The sequence below is a fragment of the Anopheles coluzzii genome, chromosome 2 (assembly GCF_943734685.1).
Source record: "Anopheles coluzzii chromosome 2, AcolN3, whole genome shotgun sequence".
Lineage (NCBI taxonomy): Eukaryota > Metazoa > Arthropoda > Insecta > Diptera > Culicidae > Anopheles > Anopheles coluzzii.
In genome coordinates, this window is record NC_064670.1 from 96983745 (window position 1) to 97006370 (window position 22626).

At 47.8% G+C, this 22626-nt stretch overlaps 1 protein-coding gene across 7 annotated transcripts in view; it reads right to left on the reverse strand.

The window, feature by feature from the left end:
* Window positions 1–16: 16 nt before the first annotated feature.
* Window positions 17–22626, reverse strand: part of LOC120961331 (semaphorin-1A) — a 94521-nt gene continuing 71911 nt past the window's right edge. For 4 of the 7 annotated variants that reach the window (XM_040385042.2, XM_040385039.2, XM_049607733.1 and 1 more), the window contains 6 exons: window positions 12244–12810; window positions 6257–7000; window positions 5106–6161; window positions 3919–4087; window positions 3595–3844; window positions 17–2424 (listed from right to left, as the gene is read on the reverse strand). In XM_040385042.2, the coding sequence (XP_040240976.2) occupies window positions 2395–2424; window positions 3595–3844; window positions 3919–4087; window positions 5106–6161; window positions 6257–7000; window positions 12244–12457 (2463 nt within the window). In that variant the 5' untranslated portion in view covers window positions 12458–12810 and the 3' untranslated portion in view covers window positions 17–2394. Of the gene's footprint in view, window positions 3845–3918; window positions 4088–5105; window positions 6162–6256; window positions 7001–12243; window positions 12842–12922; window positions 13015–22626 lie in introns of those variants that run through there. The other 3 variants (XM_040385041.2, XM_049607734.1, XM_049607735.1) reach the window with 3 other exon arrangements.

The following is a 22626-nucleotide window of genomic DNA, read 5'->3' on the forward strand; positions in this document are numbered from 1 at the left end:
AATTGCACACATTCGATCACAATTTATTCACTTTTTATTTCGATCGTCCAAGTATATTTACAGTAAGACACGGGCTGTTTACCATTACTATGTATGCATCATGTATATCGCTTTCAAACGCTATCGATGGACTTTTCACTGATTGTTGAGAGTCTGTTACGAATTCCTTATCTGTCTCTATTGCTAGTTATTACTATCGCTAGTTGCACTTTTCACCTTATCGCTAATTAGCCGGTAGCCCCTCCAAAAGACTCATTTGTTTGCTATTAATTGCTGCTTGTTGGTATCCTTTGTTTTGCTTGCAGCTTATACCACCAGGCACTAATTGGAATCGCAAAAACACTGTCCAGGAGCAAGCGTTTTTGCCGTCGTTCTGTCCTCGTGCTCGTGGAGTGTGCTTCTCCGGATAGTCTGTTGAAGGCATTTTTTTGTTTTTGTTGTTTTGCTTATTTAAATAGTTAAACTCAGAACTGTGCTGGGGAGGGTTGGGCACATTTCTGCATAAGCTCTTTTACTAATGACATGAGGCGGCAGCTCTTTCACTATTAAAAATCAGCGTTACGTCGTCCCTACTAGCTACTGCAAGTTGTAACAATTATTACGCTCACGTACACATACACACACACACTTACTACACTAAAACACATCCATACAATTTTCGCGCACACACACACACATAATCGTTTACAATCGTGTTGGAGAAGACGTTGAGGCTCGAAAAAAAATAATTAAAATACTCATTTTTATCACATTGTTTCGCCTGTTTCGCCATCCTTCTCCATTATCCTTAGCCTTATCGCCGTTTTCCATTGCCTTTTTTTATCACTACATCCTTCATCGGCTAGCGCGCAAATGCCTATTCCTATTATAATGTTTCCGTTACTGTATAAATGACGTATCTATGTTTTTGTTCCACTATTATTGCAAGCATTCGAGTGATGCATCACGTGTTTGCTGCCTATTTGTTGGGGTTTGCAATCAACGTGGCATACATTAATTCATCTCACGCTTAAAACTTAAAGCCACTGCGTTGCTTGCTCGTTTGTTTCTTCGGTCGTTTGTTGTTTCAAAGTATAAAATAAAACAAAACATAAGGTGGGCTAATACGACATAAAAAAAAACAATAAACAAACAAACACAAACGTACCGAACGTATCCGAAACGAAACGGCTAAACACGTGTAACAGTCGAAGGAGTATTTTTTTTTGTCAGCATTTGCTTGCACCAACAGTACATTCAGTACTGTTTCTTGACAGAGATTCTTGAGCAAAATAATTAAATAAAACGTATCAACGTTAGCGCCGAACATTGCTCCCCTTGGAGTTTGGAAATACGGACATCCTCTGCTTCATAGCTATTTGTAATCGGTTTCGGTTTTTGTTTTGTTTCGTTTGTACAGCTGAATTATTTACGATCGACATAATGATATCGTTATTAACCTATAGACGTGGGAGAGCTTCATTGTAAAATAACATTATCCATTATCATCGATATTGTATAAAGAAGTTTTAAAAAACATTCACTAACATTGCAGCGCGATCTGTATTGCTCGTACGCTGCGCTACTGTTGGGTCCTATTATCGCGGGCTTTTTTTGCCTTTCTTTTCCTTTACTCTGTACAGGGAATCCTTTGCTTTAATCTCTATCTGACCTAAGCTTACTCGAAATTAATGGTCATTAATGTAATGAAAAGAATTGTTCAAATATCGTCACCATACTGCCTCTCTTCCTCCTGGCAGCTCAACTCTCGCATGTGATAAATGGGGGGGACAGGCCCGAGGGGATGCTGGACCACCCTGCCCGTCCCGTTCGTATCCATTCGTGGGGATACTGTATGTTTTTTACAATTTTTTGTTTACCTTCTTATCTCCTAAACGACACGAGCTCGGCTCGCTTTTTGATTGGAACGCATAAGTTTTCGCAAGAACGAATTCGCAGTTGCAGAACGTAGACGCTAGACGCTGGGAAGGCGGGGGTGTTCGTTCAGCTGGCTCCCGTTCCGTGCCCTGCCAACCCACAACAACCGGCGCTGGAGGCACTTTCTGTGCAAAGGGGGGGGGGGGGGAGGTGCGTTTCATCTCATCAACGCACCAAATAAAGGACTTTGCAATGGGAGTTTTCGTGCTAGGCACACAGTCTCACTCTCCTGTCACTTTCCTCGATCAAAACTGGGCTGACTACCGTCTTCTGGTGGGGGGAGGGCACACATTTACAATATAGAAGAAAAAAGCTGACTTCTCACGAGCTGCTTCACTTCGATTTCAGTTATGGTTGGCATATTTCGTTTTTTTTTGCATGCAGGTTACACACACACAAACACACACTCTCTCGGATGCTTCCCCGAACGCTATTGGAGTGCATCCAAATGGACACTTGGGGCTCGTTTCCCTTGTTTTACGGTTTAAACGTCTTCAAGTGGCGAGTCTGTAGTTATGGGAACGGAATGGAGAAAAAAAAATAGTACGTTCGTTCGTTTAGGTTCGAAGGTTCGTTTCTCTCGGTTTGACATTAGTAGCATGCCAGCGAAAAGACAAGGCACTTGTTGTTAATAGTATTCAGAAAGGAACATTGAAACAAACGTTAATCACAGACACAAATGATCACTTCCAAGCAAGAGGATTAAGACGTGTTTGTGCTCGACAGAAAGAAGCTTTAGATAGAAGTAATAAATTAATAAAAGAAATTGCCCACGGAGAATGAGAAGCACATTTTTGGTTAGCAGACAGAAGATGAGGGGCCAATTATAGGGACGGAAGTTTCTTACTTCTTCACGCATTTGCCGCGTTTTGTCAGTTTACAATAGAAAGCGCCTGTTAGCCAGAGTGTGTATTTCGATTGATATTAGCACTTAGCACTCTTTAAGAGCTGTAAGAGCGTATTAGAAGGGTTTAACCACAGTACATGCATGCGTATTAGGAGATCGTTAAGAAGTTGTAGTGCTAAATAGCCATTTCAAAGAGCGAGAGAGTAGTTACCTTAAACATTCCATTCCGTTCACCATAACAAAATCGCAAACAACCGGGATGAAGTCGAACCGGAACCTTTACTGAGAACCTGACCGGCATCTGTGTCTGGATGTCTTGGAGACCTGGAGGGTTTTTGCTTTTATGTCTGAAATGCTTTTTCCCCTAACAAATTTGGCTCAGAGCCTCGATTGTGCTTCGATTTTCAATGGTGTACTTAGAATGGATTCGTCTTTACTCTTATCCTTTTCCGTGGCGGATCTTCTCCGAGAGAGCGCTGGGTTAAAATGATCCCCACATACAATACACAGAGCTTAATATACCAACCACCAAAAGAAGTAGAAAAGAAGCGTCGCTCGAGGTTTTGTGTGTCTTTACCCCCTCTTCGTAGTGCATGGGTGGGAGGGAGAAAGAATACCTTCCTCGAGATATGGAAAAGATGGAGGGTTGTGAGCAGAAGAGTCAGACACACCGTCGCCCATCGCCAGAGCGTATGTAAGAAGGAAATGGGGTCTTCTAATAAAAAAATGGGTCACCCACCGCCGCCACCAACAACGCCATCCGGACGGGTGTAAGACGGTGTTTGGTTGTTTAGTAGCACAGCAGTAAATCATATGTACGTCTTTTTCACCTTCTGCAGCGTGCCCATCCCTTTGCTGATGTCCTTCTCGAGATTTTCCGTCGAGTTTTTGCACTCCACGCTGCGGTCCTTGTAGTCAAAGTCGATATTATCCTTGCAGTTGTTCTGATGGTGCTGCTGCAGCTGCTGCACGATCGCTTGCTGCTGCGTGTGGTACTGGTTGGTCGTGTTCATTAGCAGGTTCACGTCTTTGCCGCTCGTGCGCGTCTGGGACAGCATCGAGAGGCTTTTGCCGCTTTGCCTGGAACGGGGATATAGATCACATTAATTATTGCACACTCAGTTGCATCTGCAAACGTGCCCGGTCGTACTCACCAGTGCAGCTGATTGCGGTGCTCGCATCCTCCCTGCCCTTTCTTCAGCATTAGATGGCGCATGAAGAGACAGCCCACTCCAACGCTCACCATCACGGTCACGATGAAACCTAACAGTAGCGATATCAGGTTCGGTGTTGCCGATAGCACATTTTGCTTCACGAATGTATCTGTAATTGAGAACGGAAAATAGAACACATTAATAACGCATTGCGATTGTTGTTGACGTTGTTAAAGTTGTTGTTAAATGACCTCATTAGAACGAAACGGCAATCGAATTGCAAATTGAAAGTCTAAATCAAACTAAGAAAAAACAAACAGAACGCTAAACATACAGCTGCAGTTGTTGCAATTTTTTAAAGGCTAGCTCCGTTCCACTTCTCGTACCCTGTCGTGTGCTGTACAAAATAAAAACACACAAAAAACACACACCCAAACGACACGTTATGGTGTAAAATATTGGATTAAAAAAAGAGAAGTGGATCGTTGTAAAAAAATAAGGGCGGACAAGTGCATGGGGTTGGTTACCTTCTGACACCGCACCGGTGGTGGTGTGGTTGGGCGTACCGTGCCGAAAGTGGGACACATCGTGCCAAAACAAAACCCACGCCCAGATCCACACCGCGCCCAACCCAACGCAGTTTGGGGAAAGTAAAAACAGACTCAACTGTGAGCAACTGTGTGCAACACACTTAACAAAAAACGATGTCTTTTCATTCACAAAAGAAACATATGAAATCGCACACAGTAACCGAAAAAAACAGAAGTAGAAAAACATCAGTTCCTGCTTGAATACTCCTGAATGGAATCGGTGAAAACTGCACACGAAAGCGAAAAATTTAAATGGTTAAACCACAGCGCAACAGAGCGCTCGTCAACAAAAAAAAAACACGTTGTTACAAATTTAACACTTTTGCGCAAACCAAGACGCGCAACCAAGCCGCTTGCGACGATTAACGGGGTTGAACCGTGCCAATGGTTTGGGAGGGTGTGACACACACACACAAACACTCATTTTTAACGGCATCCCGCCCCTCGTGCCTTTTATAGAATGCGCCACTGCAAAACGGGTCGAAGTCGTTTATCAACAACGCTTGGTCTGTCATCAATCATTAGCATGCTGCTATGACAGACTCTCTCTCTCTCTCTCTCTCTATCTCTCTCTGCCTCTACAAACAAAAAACTTACCCGGCTTCGGCTGGTACTGCAGCGTATTGATGATCCGGTTCGTTTGCTCGTCACCTTCCACCGACGACATCGATATCTCGTTGTCGATATCTTCCGGCCCCACCGACGACACCGTACCATGGTTCGCGTGCACGATCAGCACATTGCGCTGGTCGAACGATTTGTCCGGCTTTTCCACCGCCCCGGACCCATCCACCCGCGTGTACACATCGTTATCCTCGTACGTGTGTACCGTCGGCTCCTGATGGTCGTACTTCCTGCAAATCTCCCCGATGCGCTCCCCATCCAACCGCTGGTAGAACTGATCGATCGGCGCCCCGGACGCATGCACCTCGTCGATCGGTTTGCAGTCCCGATTCAGGTCGTCCCACGCACAGTACGGATCCTGCAGATCCAAACACTTGCGGCACGTCTTGAAGCTGTGCTCGTTGCAGGTGTGCAGCGGCAGTGAAATGATCTTCCCGCTGCTGATCACGATCAGGGCCGCGTTCTTCTTCGAAATCGTCATCTCGTTGATCTTCGTGCCGGGCGGGAACGCTTGCGTCTCGCTGATCACCACCGTGCGCACATCGTCCGACGTGTTCGCCGACAGGATGTTCACGAACTTGATCACCTTGCCGTCGTTCGTGCCGACAAAGATCACATCGTACCGCTGGCCGTCCAGTGCCTTCACCTGCGGATCGACCGCAATCGCCGACAGGCGATAGTACAGGCTGACGCGCGTAAAGACGGGCCGCGAGTGTACCGACGGTACCGAGCTGTCCATCAGGTTGTTCGTCTTGACGAAGTTGACCAGCGCCTTCGGGAGCGTACGGCTATCGTCCACACACTTGCCCGGGCGCGGTTCGGGCACCGCGCTCGGCGGCACCTGCAGCCAGTTCGAGTGGATGTCGCGCTGCGCCTTGAACGGTCCCTCGAACGCTTCCATGATGTCCTCCACCGAGAAGGCACACACGGCCGATCCGCCGATAGCGTTTTCCGGCGTCGTCATAATGCCGTAGATGATCTTGTTCCGCACACCGCCGTACGTGCCGCTGATCGCGTTCGTGGTCGCCTCTGTTTGATGGGGGGGAAAGAAGAAGAGGAAATTATCATTAGCCACACGTGTTCAGTAACATTTCCGGTTCATCATCATCGGTGTAAATACTCACGTAGCTCATCGAAGTAGAACGGATATTCGCCGGGAATGGAACAGTTTAGCCGTGCCTTCAGGAACGAGGTCCACTTGTCCTGGAACGGGTACGGTCCACCCTTATCGTTCTTGCACACCCGGCTCACCCGGGAGTAGATGGCCTTGCCGCAGTTCATGTACTCCATCGCGACCTCGCGGTAGAAAAACATCACGTACCCGTTGTACTCGATCGCGCTGACAAACGCGGGCTGGTTGAGCTGCTTGCTGTCAAACTGCTCCGTCCGCTGCGGCTCCCGGTAGATCAGCGCATCCGCGCCGGAAAAGTCCGCCACCGTGGCCGAGTACAGCTGCCCATCGGTGTACACGTACGTGCTGTTATGCTGCGGATTGTACGGGCAGCGGCCCTGCGCTTCTAGCTCGTTGTTATCGTACACCAGCGACCCATTGCCCGGCAGGACGTTGTAGTAGCGACACAGGGGTTTGAACGAGTTCGTGCCGCACACCATGATGCGGTTCGCATTGATGCGCGCAAACACGCGGATGTAGTTCTGGCAGTCCTGCTCGTGCTTGCCCTTCAGCGTGCACAGCTCCCGGTGGGCGTCGGACGATGGCCAGCTGATCCGCTGGCCCGGCAGCTCCACCAGCCGATCGATCGAGATGTTGTACACCGCATTCCGGGCGCCGATCAGTATGTACTGCTCGTTCGCATCCAGCAGCTTGAAGTAATCGGTACTGTTGCCGAAAAAGGACGGCACGGTAGCATCTGAAAGAAGTAAGAAAATTTAAATTAGCAAATAAAATAGATAATAAAAGCAAATAAAATAGTCCATACGCTAAGATACAACAATGGCGTCGATTTATTTGCGACAAATTGCCGGCCGTGAGCGAACAATTCAAAAGCTCCCAAGACATCAGGGAGTCACAAGATTAGGCGCGAAACAGTCGCCGCCACAGTGCGAAGTTTCGGTGGTCGAGGTTTCGGTGCGGCATCACGACCGGGTGGTTCATATGTCACTAATTTAAAACACTTAAAAAGACTAACTTACGACTGCTGCAGCGATTTATCGAACAGCAATATTCAGATGAGCTTTACGAGCGTTTGTCCTCGTTCCCTTTAACACTCTCGTGCTTGCCTGGTGCATTTGGACGTGGTGCTTCAGAAGAAGATGGCCAGGTTCTGAAGACACACGCACACACCAAAGACGAAGATATGCTTGCCGAAAAGGTACGGCAACAACTCTCGATACGACAAATATTAATATTCATCGAATCAGGTTTTTTAATGGTGAAGCGTCTATCAACGATAGAAGCAAACAAACCCAAAGGGAGGGTCGGAGGAGTATGGGTCGGGGGTTGGAATATCGCTGCCCGCCCTGTGGGTGATTAGTATTCAAAATCGCTTCTTATGGCCATCGGGTTTTCAGGTTGCGTGCCAAAAGAAATCCGACTGCGGCGACACCGCACGGTGCGAAAACGGTACAGCGGGCACAGGCGGTGCGTGTGTGTGTTGTGCTCCACGATGCGAAGTTGGAGTCGATTTATAGGCGTAACGAGACAGATAGTCACTGTGAGCTGTGCGATAGGCCGACCCTGTTCGGCTGACATTTAACAAACAAATCGAAGAGTTGACCTGACTGAGTCAGTCAGAGTGTGTGTGTTTGGGCAGAGGCTGAGGCATAAGAGGAGCCCTCCCAGATCTTTGGAGCAAACGTGCGTCGGAAGATGAGATATGACAGACACTTAGATACACACACTCCAAAGGGTGGACACACACTTTTTTTTGGAGAAAATTCGCTTCCAAACAACACAAAACAAAACCGGTCGGGATGACGACAATCTAGAGCCTAACGACACACACACTCCACTCATTCGACAAACCCATCTGCATGTTTGTTTGATGTTTCTCTTACTCCCTATCGCGATCTTCGGTGTTCCCAGGCCTGTGAGGAAATCTTCACATACGATCATCACATACGGAAGGCGGAAAGGAAAGAGAAAGAATGGCGCAATGTCGAATCAAATTTTACGCCAGTCAAGCTATCCACGACACGGTGGTGATGATGGTGTCTAAGCTCTGAAAGGTGAAAGTAGAAAGGCAAACCCTCCACCAGGAGAATTCCTCCGCTAGAGCTGTTTTTGGAGAACCCAGTACCTGGTGTTCCCGGCGTGTGTACAAAGGGCTCCTCGAGCTCCACACGTCTGTAAAGCTAGGCAAGGCGGAAGAACACTCCGTGACTTCATGCCTTTCTATGTGACCCACTTCAGAGCTTTCCGGGCAGTTGATCCAGAAACGCTCATGGGGATAGGCAATTCGCTCAGCATCACGTCCCTCTTTCGCTCTCTCTCTCTCCTTAGGAGTCCTCGTGGAGTTCCCGCACCCGTTTTTAGGTCCGTTTTTTTGTATTCTTTCTTGCTGTTCTCCACTAAGCTTCATTATCACAGCATTACATCTCCCATCACCTAATGTCTAAACAGCCAGCACTCACGTCACGGACACGCTGCTAATGAGGTCATCATAGGCAAGACACTAGGGAAAAAGACCACGATCTATGCAGCGAGGTTCTCATCAGACGCCCAAGAATGCCACCCCGGTACGGTAAGAATAGAGTGATAAAATTGCATCACACCCCATGATTGCATGATGAATAACATCGTGCGCTGGTAAGTGTATATCATTGTAGAGTTTACAACGTGATAACTCGTGGGATTATTATGCCTTTGGGAAGATCCAGCAGTCTTGCCGGCAGTTGTTGTTGCGCGTTTCAGCTGTTTGGATCATGCACATCTCTCCGCACGTGCGCTCGATCTCGCCTTGGAAAGGGGTCTCCCTGATGTTATCTTCCCAATAGGATGAGTGGATCTACCCAGAACTAGCAGCTCCAGCTCCAATGCAAGTGTTGGAGCTCCGTTTAGTTTCATCATGTGCCATGGGCACAGAAATCACAGCGAAAACGAGTGCCGATTTCCTGTTGCGATACATCACACCTTATCTTTGGCGTTGGAGTCGGAGGGCCCGCGCTTCATGCGAAATGCGTAAACCACTATCGCAACCCCTTTGGAGAGCGATGTGTTTATCTTTCACACCTGTCATCCAACGGCGATGTGTCAATAGTGGAGGGCTTTCGACCCCTCGTGTAAACAGACTCGAAAAAAAGCACACAGCCAGCAGCACATACATTATTGGCAATCGTAGATGCGCGCAAAGTGCGCCCAGAGGTGGCGCAAAGATCGTTCAACAAACTTGCGCGCCGAAAAAACAACACTACATGCGCGTGAGTGTGTCTCTTCTCGGGCAGATCATGCATGCCCCTTTACCGAAAACCCCCGTTAAGTTTAATGGTATTATGAAAGAAAGCACTGCTGCTGTGTATGAAGCGACTGTTTCCATCCGTTTCACCATTAAATAGACACCACGGCGGACGGTTGGGTCACGGATTGTGCGGTTGTTTGCAGATCTCACGACGATCGCTTGACTTCATTGGCGCTTCGCCGGACCTGATGGTTAGCGACGCGATGTGTGTGTGTGTGTGTGTGTGTGTGTGTCTATGGAGCTGCGCCACACCAGCCCCATTTCCCACCTTTGCTTGCCCCCGGATTTAGCCCCTTCGGACCGATTGTTGTGCGCTGAGAAGTCGGCGGCAGCCGGCAGCAGAACAGTGGCCAGGCCAAAAGTTCCCTGAGATTGCACAACCGATTGCGCACGGTTGAAGGATTGAGTCAAGTGTTTGAGACATAAAGACACAAACGCTGCACTCAAGACCCCAGCTGCCGTCGTGCCCCAACTACACCCGATTTACGACGCGTCCGGACCGTGCGTGACACGGGCTGATGTTTTTGCGCCCGCTGCCGCCGCCGCTACGCCAGCTTCCCGCGCTAAAAATCGCAGCTTCGCCAAGAAACTCGATACCCACCCCCGGTCGTCGGTCGCGGTGCATAAGTGAGCGAGAACCAAATACTCTCCTCCGCTGCCATCCACCATCCACCACGATCGTGTAACATAAACAAATCCGTGGCGCGCAAAAACCAACCACAAAACCATTGGCGTCTTAACGAGTGTGTGTGTGTTTGGTCTCTTGCGGTTAATGTGTAGTACTTTTGTCCCTTCAACGTGGTGTGTTGTCAGTTGCCTCAAGTCGATGCAGCATACCACAGTTGCCTTTACTGTTGTGTTGCCGCCATTAACCTCCCTAAAACAAGCGCATTGATTCGCCGTTCTCCGCAATCACCTTTCACACCGACCCGGAGCTATGCTCTCTCTCTCCCTGTCCACTTAGTATTGATGTTTTGACAGATCGTTTTCGGGGGGTTTTAGTTTTTTGGTTTCTATAATGGATTAACGCAGACGCCGAAACTGTCCGAAACTAATTAAAATTCAAACGCACACTCCTCCTATTTCTCAAAAAAGAAAACCGACCCCACAACACTTCCACCGGGGCTAGTCAGCAAGCGAAGAGGAGTGGGTCATGTCAAAAGAAGAAGAAGAATAAAAAAGGGAGTTTCTCCTTTCGTTGGGAGACGCCATCTACATGCCAAACGGTAACAAAAACACACCAAAAGCGTGCCACACACACACCAAAAACCGATCCTTCCCCACGCAACACACCACGCAGAAAGGAACGAAGCAAATATTTACAAATTTTGTTTATCATGCTTTATAGTAAACAATAGAAAGCAGAGTATTTAGTGTGACAGAGGCACGCCACTACCAGCAACAGCAATATCATGGAGCTAGGGGGTAGTATCGATGCAAACGAGCCCGCGTGACGGGGCCCGAGACTGTTGACATCATTCGGTGCCACAAGAAGATTCGACTGGGCTGGGGGGACATCAATTATGGATCCACAGACACAGACACAACTGGCCGTAAGGGATGCATTCAAAAGAGAAACCACCAGGCGCGTGTGGCCAAAAGGTTCATTACCATGGACAAATAACCCGTTAACCGAAAATTGCATTACGCGCTCCCCCTGGATCGCACCCACCTCGCACCACAAATGAAACACAAATATGCACACGGTCATGGTACAAGATCGCTATTACACACGAGAAGGGAGAAGAGGTGTGCTTTCAAATTACAACAACAAAAAACGCAACACGCAAAGCACCAAAGAGAGCGAATGATTGTATTCCAACGGACGGAACTTCCGCTGCGAGGCGCGACACCAAAAAAGCGAATAAATAAAAGCGAAACAATCTCGTCGCGTGTACGCCGAAGCGTGTGATTGGAAATTGTCACGTAAGTGAAATTAGAGACTGCCCCTCGCCAGCACACTAATTGCCACACTTCTATCGACGTTTCGATCAAAGCACCTGGACCAGGAGCCTACAGTAAGGTAGTACCAGTCATGTTCTTCCGATAGCGTGTTCTGACTCACATTCAAAGCCACCCTTGAAGGAAAGTGACAACTTAAAAGCGAATAGTTCTTCCCGGTTCAAAAGAAAAAAGGTAATAAAAACTCTGAGAACTCCAATTCTCATAAAATTAAAACATTCTAATAAGTATTAAAGCTAATCTGGCTGGGGTGAAATTAGAGGAGCGTTCAAACTTCGAGAACAGACCATCATCGTAAAACTGCCACCGGGAGAACCCCTTGAAGTTCGTTCTTTGAAGCGTACAGTTCCCCCGAATCTAAAGAACAACTTCGCCCAACCCACATGGGGCGATGTCTTGGAGTCTTATGGGTGTTGTGCTTTAGGCGGGTTTTAAAATACGAGTTCCGACCCTGATCACTGTCATTCGATACGATTTTCGGCGAGGGAGAGAGAGGGAGCGAGACTTAATTCTCTTTTGACGCCAATTAATTTAAATTACTGGAAACCAAACAACCGTCGGACGTCTGCTCAAACTACCGTCACCTGAAAGTCGCTTCATTTGTCACGTTGTAGAAGAGGAGTTGCACGTCCAGCACCCGCGTCCAAACCCCGGAAGAATAGTCTTACACAATATCTACACAGCCGCAATAAATCGACATACGCATTCTGACAACAGCTCGCTTACGCACTTACCGTATGGGATGCGTATCTTGCTCTGGACATCTGGCACCCAACTGTCAACGCGTACGACGCACTGACTGATGATGAACAGTGCTGCTGCCGCTAGAACGCCTTCCGTCAGGTGCATCGTCCGGTGGGTACTGCGTAGCGGCAGCCTCCTACCACCACCGTTCGTTGTGTGTGGTTGTTCGTCGTCCTTCCGTCTCCTGCTTATCGTGTCCAACATCTTCGGGCACTTGTGCCGCTTCTCGGGGCACACGTTTCGTTTAGACGGGGCACAGGTACTACAATGGAATTGGCTAATTCGCTCTACACTTGCCTGAGAGATCGTGTGATGGAAGTGATCGGTTTGCGGTTAGTGGCACAAAGCTACACTCATTTCTATACGTTGAACTCTCAAACATTCACACACACACGCAAACAGGGTATCTAAACGGAACAACAAATTGTCAGCATACTATAGAGCGAGCCTGTCTGTGAGCCACAGCGATCATTAGGTCTAACATTCAGCAAGAGCAAATGTTACCGCCTGTTCGCTTCCATTCTGGCCCCTGGTGATCACTCCTCTGCTGCCGTATTCTGAAACGAGAAGACAACAAAACAGAAAACACTGCAATTAGAAGGTGGCGTTAACCTGTCAGTAGGTCCCGCTGGTTAGTGCTGCCAACTTAGGCCAACTGGGCCCAACTACCAGTAGCGGCGCTCGCTCGTGTCTCACGCGGTTGCTTGGAATGTGTGCCACCCTCTTTGCCTTCGTGCGTTTGACTGACGAGGGCTTGGGTGTGATTTAAGGAAGTCAATCAGCCTGTTAAATCGTTACTAAACAGCTAAACTACAATAGATTTGCTTCGGGCATTCGCTCTGGAATCGGATACCAACAAGAGACGGGCGGCCATAGCTCACGTTCCTTGGAAGTACAGGGCGCGATTTGTGTTTTGTGTCGCGTTTCGAATGCGATACCAATCAGCGTAACACGGAGCCTGTTCATGGTGAATACATGCACACACACACACATCTTGTAGGCCCAAAGGGTGTGTGTTTGTGTGCATTTGGAAAATCTGAAATGGTACAACCTCGTTTTGTCCTTACATGGCTGCAGACAAACGAGCCAGAACCACCACGGGAATGCCCCGATTGCTTGTTAGACTTCAATAGAATAGACTCCAAGACTTCAGGTCCTTCCACCATCAGTCACCACCCATTGGGGGGACGGGTGGCTGACAGTAAGCCGATTAGCCGATGGAATGCTGTAGGCAAGTAGATCTGGTGTCCAAAGGATCATTGATCGTAAACTACAATCAACCATAAACTCTTATAAATGTTGGAAGCAGTGCAAGAAGCTAGATTAATCAAAGGGACAGCCAATGACAAAGTACAGACCTCGTGATCTGGAACTGATCGCACCAAATCCATCATCTCTAGATGAATTTGCTTGATACCTTCAACCAACCAAAAAAAAGTCTAACCTCAAATCCTACTTGCAGATGAAGATGATCCCAGGGAACTCCCTTCACATGAGCATATCATTAGATACTTTCGGTTTTCCTTGTGCCTCCAGTTCCACCAGCGTCAATGAAAGTGGGCTACACACAGGGGAACCAGTCATTGATGGGCTTCGATCGAGGAAAGTGCTACTAAAAATTAGTACTTAAGACTCTTTCCCTCCAATTCCTCCAAACCACCTCCTCAGCGCTGGACATCTCATGCACGGAGCATCGAGTGAGCATTAATTACCGATTGGAACCTGCTCGGATAGAAAGGGGCTGCGGAAAAGTGCATCGATTTTGCCAGAGTTCGTGCCGGACACACGCTCATCAGCATAAAATATGTACGCGGTACACCCTTTTTCTGCTTCCGGCGAAAAGGCGAGCCCGGGCAAAAAACACAAAGTACCGCGGCCTCCAAAATGTGGGCCGCTACTGGCCACTACCTACTGCTCGCCACCGTACTTGCGCACGGTGTATGTGGGTCAGCAAGTCTTCAGCCAAACTGGACGCTGTTGGTGGGTTTTAACTATTTTTTATGTCACGTGGTAGGAAAAAAACGAGTTGCAGAACAGGCAAAACCTGCCAACCATTGTAGGGAAAGAAATTTCTTTGTACACGCGGGAGAAATCGATTCCGGAGACCCCTCCATCCCACCTGACCAACCTTTCATGTGCCCTTCGGCTAATATTATTCATTTAATCGATAACAAATCACGCTTCGTCTGACCTTTGCAGGGGGCTACACTTGTCCCTTCCAGGTTGACATTTGCACACAAACCAACACACACACAGTCGCACACCAGGGATGGAAGAGAAGTAGGAGAGTGTCCGAGGTTACGAACGCGGCCGCTTATATCAGTCAGAATTTTTCTATGGTTTCTTTATACCTTTCGGCATTTCGTCTTTTGTACAACCCTTTTCGGATTGCGGCCCCTTTTACCGCGCCTGGTCGATCAGTAAGTGTGCTCTTGCACTTGAAAACGTGGAATGGAAGAGCTCAAACGGCCAACCCGAATGGGAATTGCCCGTCACGTGGCGGGCGGTATGGCTGGCCGTGAAAGCAAAGTACACTCCTCTGTGTCACCGTCGCCGTCGCCGGGAGGACCGAAGACACATCCTACATTAAGTGCATAAAACCAAGGGTTGGGTTATGTTTGTTGCTAAAGGGTTTGAAAGAAACACGCTTTGCGTTCCATTTTCCATGGAAAGAGTCGTACCACACGACCGATAATATCCTTAACCTCAAACTGTAAACCCTTAAGTGGTTCTCCACTTAAGCCCGGCTGCCAGCTAGTCCGGTGTACCAGTCCGGTGTGGCAATGTGTGGAAAGATGATATACGATACGCCACTTCAAACTCCGGACGAACGTTACAGTTTAAACGCATCCGTGGCGATTAGATTGTTGCACACTGAACACTGAGCATTGTGAGAGAGAGAGAGCAGTTTGACGACATCAAGCGTGTGAATGTTTCACCCAACTTCTTCCCTCACACTAAATAAGTAATTAAATATTATGTCGCCTAGTTCTGCCATGCCGCTAAGCTAACATTATTCAAATCAAGAACACACACACACACTTTCCCGTATTTCCTACAGCGCCACAAGAAGTAGCAATCGAAAGGATACCCTTCTTAAACACCTTTCGACGGTGTAATGCGACATGTTTGCCGACAACAACTGCTTCATCACGATCAAAAGGTTAATCTGCTTATAAAACACTGTATAAACAATTACGTACGAAAAAAAAAACACAACCTGTGTTCCCGATGTTGACCCTTCTTGTAGGTCACAGTATAGAGTTTCTTCGATCGCCCTTCCCATTCAGCCGCGCACACACACACACACATGGGGTGCATTTTAATTAGAATGTTAAGTTCGATATTAGCATTCGTTACATCCCCCTGGACTACAACAACCGACCAGTTAGGGCTGCGTCATTTCTTAGGGGTCTAGGGCCGCAGTGCTGCGTGCATGCGAGGTTTGCCATGTGGGAAAACGATGCTTTTCCCCCTCTCCTGCTGCTCGCTCCCTATTTTTCCATATTAAATGTACAGCAGGTAACCGAGAAAGCTAACAAAGTATCAATCCATCTTCCTCACTCGCTGCTACATTGGATGCTCCGAAGAAGAATGGACAAGGACAGAACAATATACAGAGGCGAAGAGGTTTTTTTGTACTAATTCTATAAAACAATATGCTAATTCGATGCAGTGCCGATGCACGCCCTCGGTCACAACTGCAACGACCAGGGCGCGCAGGAGACGAACCCTTTTTCTCGCTTGCTGTGGAAGAATCCCTCCGAGTGCTACCACTGGGTCGCAGTCATTTCACTGTTGAGGGTTAGATGACACACAGCCGTGCTTGGTCTGCTGCAGTTTCTAACCCCAACGACTAACAGCAGCATGCAATCATGGGATCTCTCCGCACAAGCAAAACAAAAGCCTCCGCACAAGCAAAATGCGGAATATAAATGCGTAATTTAAATTTATGTTCTAGGTCTCGTGCGTCTCTGACTGCGTGTGTGTGTGTGTTTGTGTTATGATAGGAAGTTCTAATCGGGTTGGCGCCTGGACCACGTCATCAATACCAGGTTCTGTTGCAAGGGGGTGGAGGTAAACTGTACATCCATTGCACTAATTTATTGCAGGCGAGTGTGGCAATTGCACCGATGCGTTTGATACGTACGAATTGGTTGGTTGGCAGATAAATAATAGGAGGGCAATTGCTGACCTTGAACGGTCGGCTAGTTTATGGGTTCTAGAACAGTAAGACCATGCCTGCTTCAGCATTGACCGGGCAACAGAAGCGTGTACATTATTTTTAAACGAATTTTTCCTCCCGAAAAAAGCGCACTTCACTCTACATACAAACTACGCTTTTAACCTTTGCGAGCAAAGTCAACCTTCCCGTCATATAACTCCCCGTTATGCTTCTCGCATGCCTTGCGCGTCTGTGATCATCATTACCGTATTGTTTTTTTTTAAATTGTTATAACCCCACGTAGGGTCCAAAAGCGGATACACCAACAAACAGCACAAAGAAATCCCTGATGCAACACGAACATCCCCTCCTCCTCTCGGGCAGCATCATCGACTGCACGGCAAGTACAACAAACTCGCTCACAATCGTTTAAGTACCAGCTACATTTAATGAGCAGCATCGCATCGCATATATCGCATCGTCTGTCTGTGTATATTTTTACTGTTGTTTTATTCTCCTCTAGGTTGTTGCGCGTCTTCACGGTTCACTAAACCACGCTATTTTGACCCAACGTGCGCCGGTGCACCGCGCAAGATTGCACACACAGACACGGCCCAGCCGAAGGAGAAATCTATTAAACAAGCTTCCACTCTTACACTTCATTAGAAACACACACACACCGCGAGAGGGAGAGAGAGAAAGACACAAAAACACACGCAATGAAGCAGGAAAGAGCGCGCCATTTTTACATTCGCGTTTTTAGTGGCCGGCGTGTGTATTAATGAGCTGCGCGTAACTCTAATAATAAAATAACATCCCCAAACGCAACCGACGGCGGTTAAGGTGCAAAACGATAAGGTAAGGAACGAAGCAGCAGGGAAGATAGAAAATACACGAAAACAAAAACCAAAAAAGTTTCCCACCGTCTTCCGTCTCGCACGCATCCAAGCGCACGTAAAAACCCTTTTTCTCCTAGCGCGGGATATATTATTGCTTCTTACAAAACGCTAGAGACTTATAAACACGTTAACCCCTGTGCTTGCCGGTGCAGCGGAAACAATGCGACGGGGTACTGGGTGGATTTAGTAACAAATAAAACATCTTCGTGACGGCCCCTCGCGCGCGCGCGCCATTCTCCTTTGCAGCCCTTACTTTCACCGTTAGCCGATTTGCCGAAAAGTACGCACGGGGAGCTTGTGCGCGGAAAAAACGAAACATATCAGTAACCGTTTATTTGTGCATCGTATTTTTTTTTACTGCCTTTTGCATTTTAGGGGTTTTCCTAATGATTTTTGTTCAAACTGGCAGAAAAATAATTCCCCGCCGAGCCGGTTGGTGCAGCGTAACGAGACTGCTTTCTTTTCCCTTTCCTTGCGAAAGGGCCGATAAAAACGATGATGTAAAATATGTTTGCACAGTGCATTCGTTTCGGTGGGTTCAATGTCATGGTAACATGCAATCGAAAGTTTGCCTTTTTTACATAATTTTTTCGTTCCAAACATTCATCAAGCTTGAGATAACGAGTTTCGTGTGGCGTATTAAATTATTCAATAGTCAGAGCGAGCGTTTAAATATTAACGAACTTTTCTTGCGCTACCATTGTGAGCACAGCACACGACTGTTTTTTCGGCTGACTCCGTTTTCCTCCTCCTTCTTTGTCTTTCGATCATTCATCGGCCTCTTACGGGCATTTTTTTTTTATTATTATTATAAACCTTAAAAACGAACGCCACGAACAGTAATACTGCGCTCCATTCCCATATCATAAGTTCGCTAAACGACTCATTATATTTTATTACCGTTTAATGCCCATTTAGTGAGCCACCTGTAAAAGGAGAACGTTCCCTAGAGGGGAGGTCTGTGTTCGCTGCTTATACATTCAAAATTGAGTTCTTGCCCCCCTTGCTTCCCAGCAAAAGCGTTTGAACTTCTACGACTGCCGGCTAAATTATGACCTGTACTCATATATTCCTTCCATCGCCCCGACCATCAACCCCACCCGACTTGATTTATGATGATGAGAGAGGCGAGGGAGAGAGAGCTGGACGGGCGGGTGTTGAAAAACGGATCACTTCCAATTTTGGGACCCACAAACCTGTGTGTATTTGAAGCGTTCCGCCCTTGTTTCGTGTTTACGTTTTGGTTTTTGTCTCTCCACGTTTGGTGCTGATTGAATTTCCCTCCTCAACCGTAAGTGCCCTAATGCCCGATATTTTTCCCTGGCAAAAGGGAAAATGTAAAATATTCTTCCTCTTCAATCCCTTTCCGCCGGCTCCCGCCCAGCAAAGGTGTACAACGAAAAGCGAAGAACCCCCGAAACACAAAACAGTACGTCATGCACTAAATTCTGCCGCCACAATGGGGTCAGCAGCAGCGGCAGCAGCAGTCTGGGGGACGCGGGGAAGGAGCCGCAAAAATGGAGAAAAAATCACACGAACGCCGGGGGAAAACTACGTGTCAAATATAAAAGAAAACAATTTCCACCGAGCAGCCGAGGGGTCGGATAACGTGCGGCAGCAATGCAACACGCCGTCGCCACCGGTCGATGTGCATGGCATTTCTTGTGCGTGTGTGTGTGTGTGTGTGCATGTCTGAATGAAGCCGACCCCGAGAGCGGCCGTATTCGAAATGTCCAAAAATAGTTCATCATAGACCACCACCAGTGGCACACACACAGGCAGACCAGGCGCATTTCTTCCATCCGGATGGGTGATCACCGGCTGAAGTAACCTTTACCGAATTAAGTTTGGCTCACGTCTTGGTCTCGGTTTCCCGGACCACCCTGTCGGTTGTTGGTGGTGGAAAACACACCGACACATCCACACACACACACACACATCCAGCATCCGATTCCGATCGACAGCCGGCGTGAGACGCAGCGAGACTTCAGTGACACAGTTGGCATTCAATCAACAATTTGTCGGTGAGCCATTTTCACCCGCATCCGGTTCACATTTGGAGATTTTCTAGGCATCATACTGCACTAGACTGGGTCAATGATTATTTGATTTATGGATCAAAATGTTCGTTTTCCCATTTATTCTTAACAGCGAAAGAAAATGCACCTAAAAACTGCATTGCCTACATTTAGGCGGACAAAACTGTTATTGGATGGGCTTTAGGGGGAAAAAAACAAAACGAATTGACAAACCATTCATTCCCATCGTTTTAACAGACTGAACAAATGATCATAATGTCAAGTGAGAGGTGAAGCAAACAACGCTCTTTATCCATTTTCCCACCGTCTGAATTAGGTTGATGGACAGTTACTCGCGTCTAACAAAAAACCCATAAATACCCTAAAAATACCTCATTTGTTTCCTCTCTTATTCATCCAACGCGAAACAAACAATGCACCTGCAGCAGAGCAAGCCGTTCTGCTGTCGCACAATGGTTGAACGAATGCGCTTCAGCAAACCGTACATCACCCGCCGTACCGATTAGTGAGCTGTTGGGATTTGATGGGAAACTTCTCTCCGCAGGAAAAAAGCGCAGAGACGCTACACTGTTTATTACACGCGGGGGTGGGTGTTTTATTGCGCCCCATTCCGGTAGCTAATAAACACTTCACGCTGACCGGCGCCACCCTTCCATTTCAACCCCACAAAGGGCACAAGCAGCAGATAATAAATATTCCTTTGACATCTCTTCTCGATGGGGGAGAGTCCCACGAGCATGATTGTACGCAAATTAGACAGGCAGACGCGCGCGCGCGCATCGAAGAGTGAGCGGCGTGTGTGACGTCGCCGGCGTTCTATTGTTCTTTTTTTGTTTTAAGTTTGCGCTCCCTTTGCCCAACGGTTTCCGATTGAATTAAAAAAGCAACCCCGGCCCGTCGGTGGGTTTTGTAAAATTGCCATTTTGCGGCACAAGCATCCCAACTTTGTTGACAACCGCACGAAGCGGCTGGGTGCGTGGCGTTTGTTAAACTATCGACAAATAGTTACGAGCCAACACACGCGTCGCCAACATTAATGTCAAACGGGGGAAAAGCGCGCGGTAGCCCCAAACGGATTGAACAGAGAAATAAAGTAACTAACGCACCGTGCGGCGCGCTGTGGACAATTCCCGTCTTTTTCACCATCACTTGTCTTGTCTAGGCAGCCGCCGGGCTAAGGTCTCGTCAAACACCGGCCCAAAACGGTAAGGTGTGCCAGAGGAAACGCCAGAGGAAAGAAAGGCAAATGTGATGTGCGTGCGTGCATGAAGAATCGATTTCGAGAACGAACCGGCGGCGCGGCGTGGAGGTAAACAAAACCGTGGCTTGGGGAGGTGTATTATTTATTTACATCTGCTTCCCAACCCCCCCTCGTATGGGTGCTCCGAGGGGGATGAAGGTGTGGAGGGTGCGGGGATGGGTACATTAACGGACACGGGGTGAACGAGGCGCATGAACCGCGAGGCGCGCACACACGGTCATGCATTAAAATGATGATGCGCCGCGCGTTCGGTCGAGTGACGCCTGGCAATGTCGACAGGTGATTTACATCGCATAAAACCCCTCCTCACACCCCGCTCCGTAAGGGTTATTTTCGGTTTGGGCCATTCCTTCGCTTTGCATTTCTCTCTCTCGCTCTCTCTCTCGCTCTCTCTCTCTCTCTCTCTCTCTCTCTCTTTCCCGCAGTGATCAACCGCGATCGATCGGCGAGGCTACAACCACTCGTCAGACAACAATATCGCCCATCATAAACGTACAAACAGACACCGTGCGTCTCTTGCTCCCTCACACTCCTCACCACCCCCCTTCGGCACCGTGTGTGTGTGTGTGTGTGTGTACAGGTGTCACAGACAAAACTGTTGCCGCTGTGATCTAACCTTATTTACATAAACCTCCGTTGCTTTGCCCTGCGCATCCCTCACGCTTTATTCACCTCCCCCTCTCAGCCCAGCCCAGAAAGTGCGATATGCGTGCGATGCATACAGGGCGTGTGTGTTTGTATGCGCGCACTGAATGTGGGACTACTTTGTTTCCATAATTAAATAATAGAGAGAAATAGCGAATGAAACAAAGCCCTACCCACGTTATCCCCCCATCCCCCTCCTTTTGGTGGCGTAGATTGCAACCGGCTGGCTTCAAACTACAGTGCGCACGAAGAGCACATTCCGTTACATCTACTATAGCGGCATAATTTGTTGCTCTAATTTGTATGCAAAAAACACAGCAAAAGCGCTCTTTTTTTGTTTCGTGCCAGCTTTTGAGTGACACTGCCGTAGCGAGGCGCATTAGAACCACCACCGCCCGTTGCGGAAACTGTGCTAAGGCGCGTCAAACACTGAACCGGTGCGCGGTGGGGACCGTTGTTTTTGCATAGCTGCTTTTTACCCATTCACGATTACTGTCCCACAAATGCTAAAGGAGATGGAGGACGGATTGTGATGATTTTTGAAAGCAGATTACCCCCAGACTCTAGGCTTTCCAATATTGCACGCGACCGTTTTTCAATGTCACCGCCTGTCGCCAATTCGAACGGCACAATAGCAATGTCACATTCAGCATACGGGGTGGTTGTTTCGCGTGTTTTGTTTGGAGATTTAGATTACCCAACACACACACACACATGGGCGCACACTAACGCGAAGGTAAAGGATGGTGAGATTATTCGCTCGGCTTTGGGAGCTGCGAATTAGATGCAAGACACCTTTTTTCCAGGCGGATTTTTATGGCACACTGTCGGTCTTTTTTTGAGGCCAGCTTTATTTAATTTTACGACTAGCAATGGGGCGCCTTTTTTATACCTAGATTTGTGCAACAGTTTATAGAGCTGATTGCATAAAACAGCGCTATCTAAAGCACGAGTTTGATCAATAAAACACTGGGTTTTAGGACAACCATAAGAACTTGTCAACGTATTTTAAATTTCCAAATTATTCAAATACTTCAAGCCTTTAAGTTGTTACAAATTCCCCAATAATTCCAGACGCTTTCAGAGCCACTCGCTCCACAAACTGTCCACCAACGTGCGTTTTTTCAGTTTGGCGTGACGTTCTGCCAATTTTCTAACACCAATTACACCTTCCGCCCGTGGCCCAAGGTGACATTGTCGCTTGCCCGTTGTCGAACAATCCACGATAGGGGACGGATATTAACGATTGTCCTTTGTTTTGCATGCGACCACAACACAAAACCACCCTCCCACTCTAGCTGAATGGCCTCACCCATTCATTACGAGCTGCGCGGGAACACACACAACAAAACTCAAACTCGGCA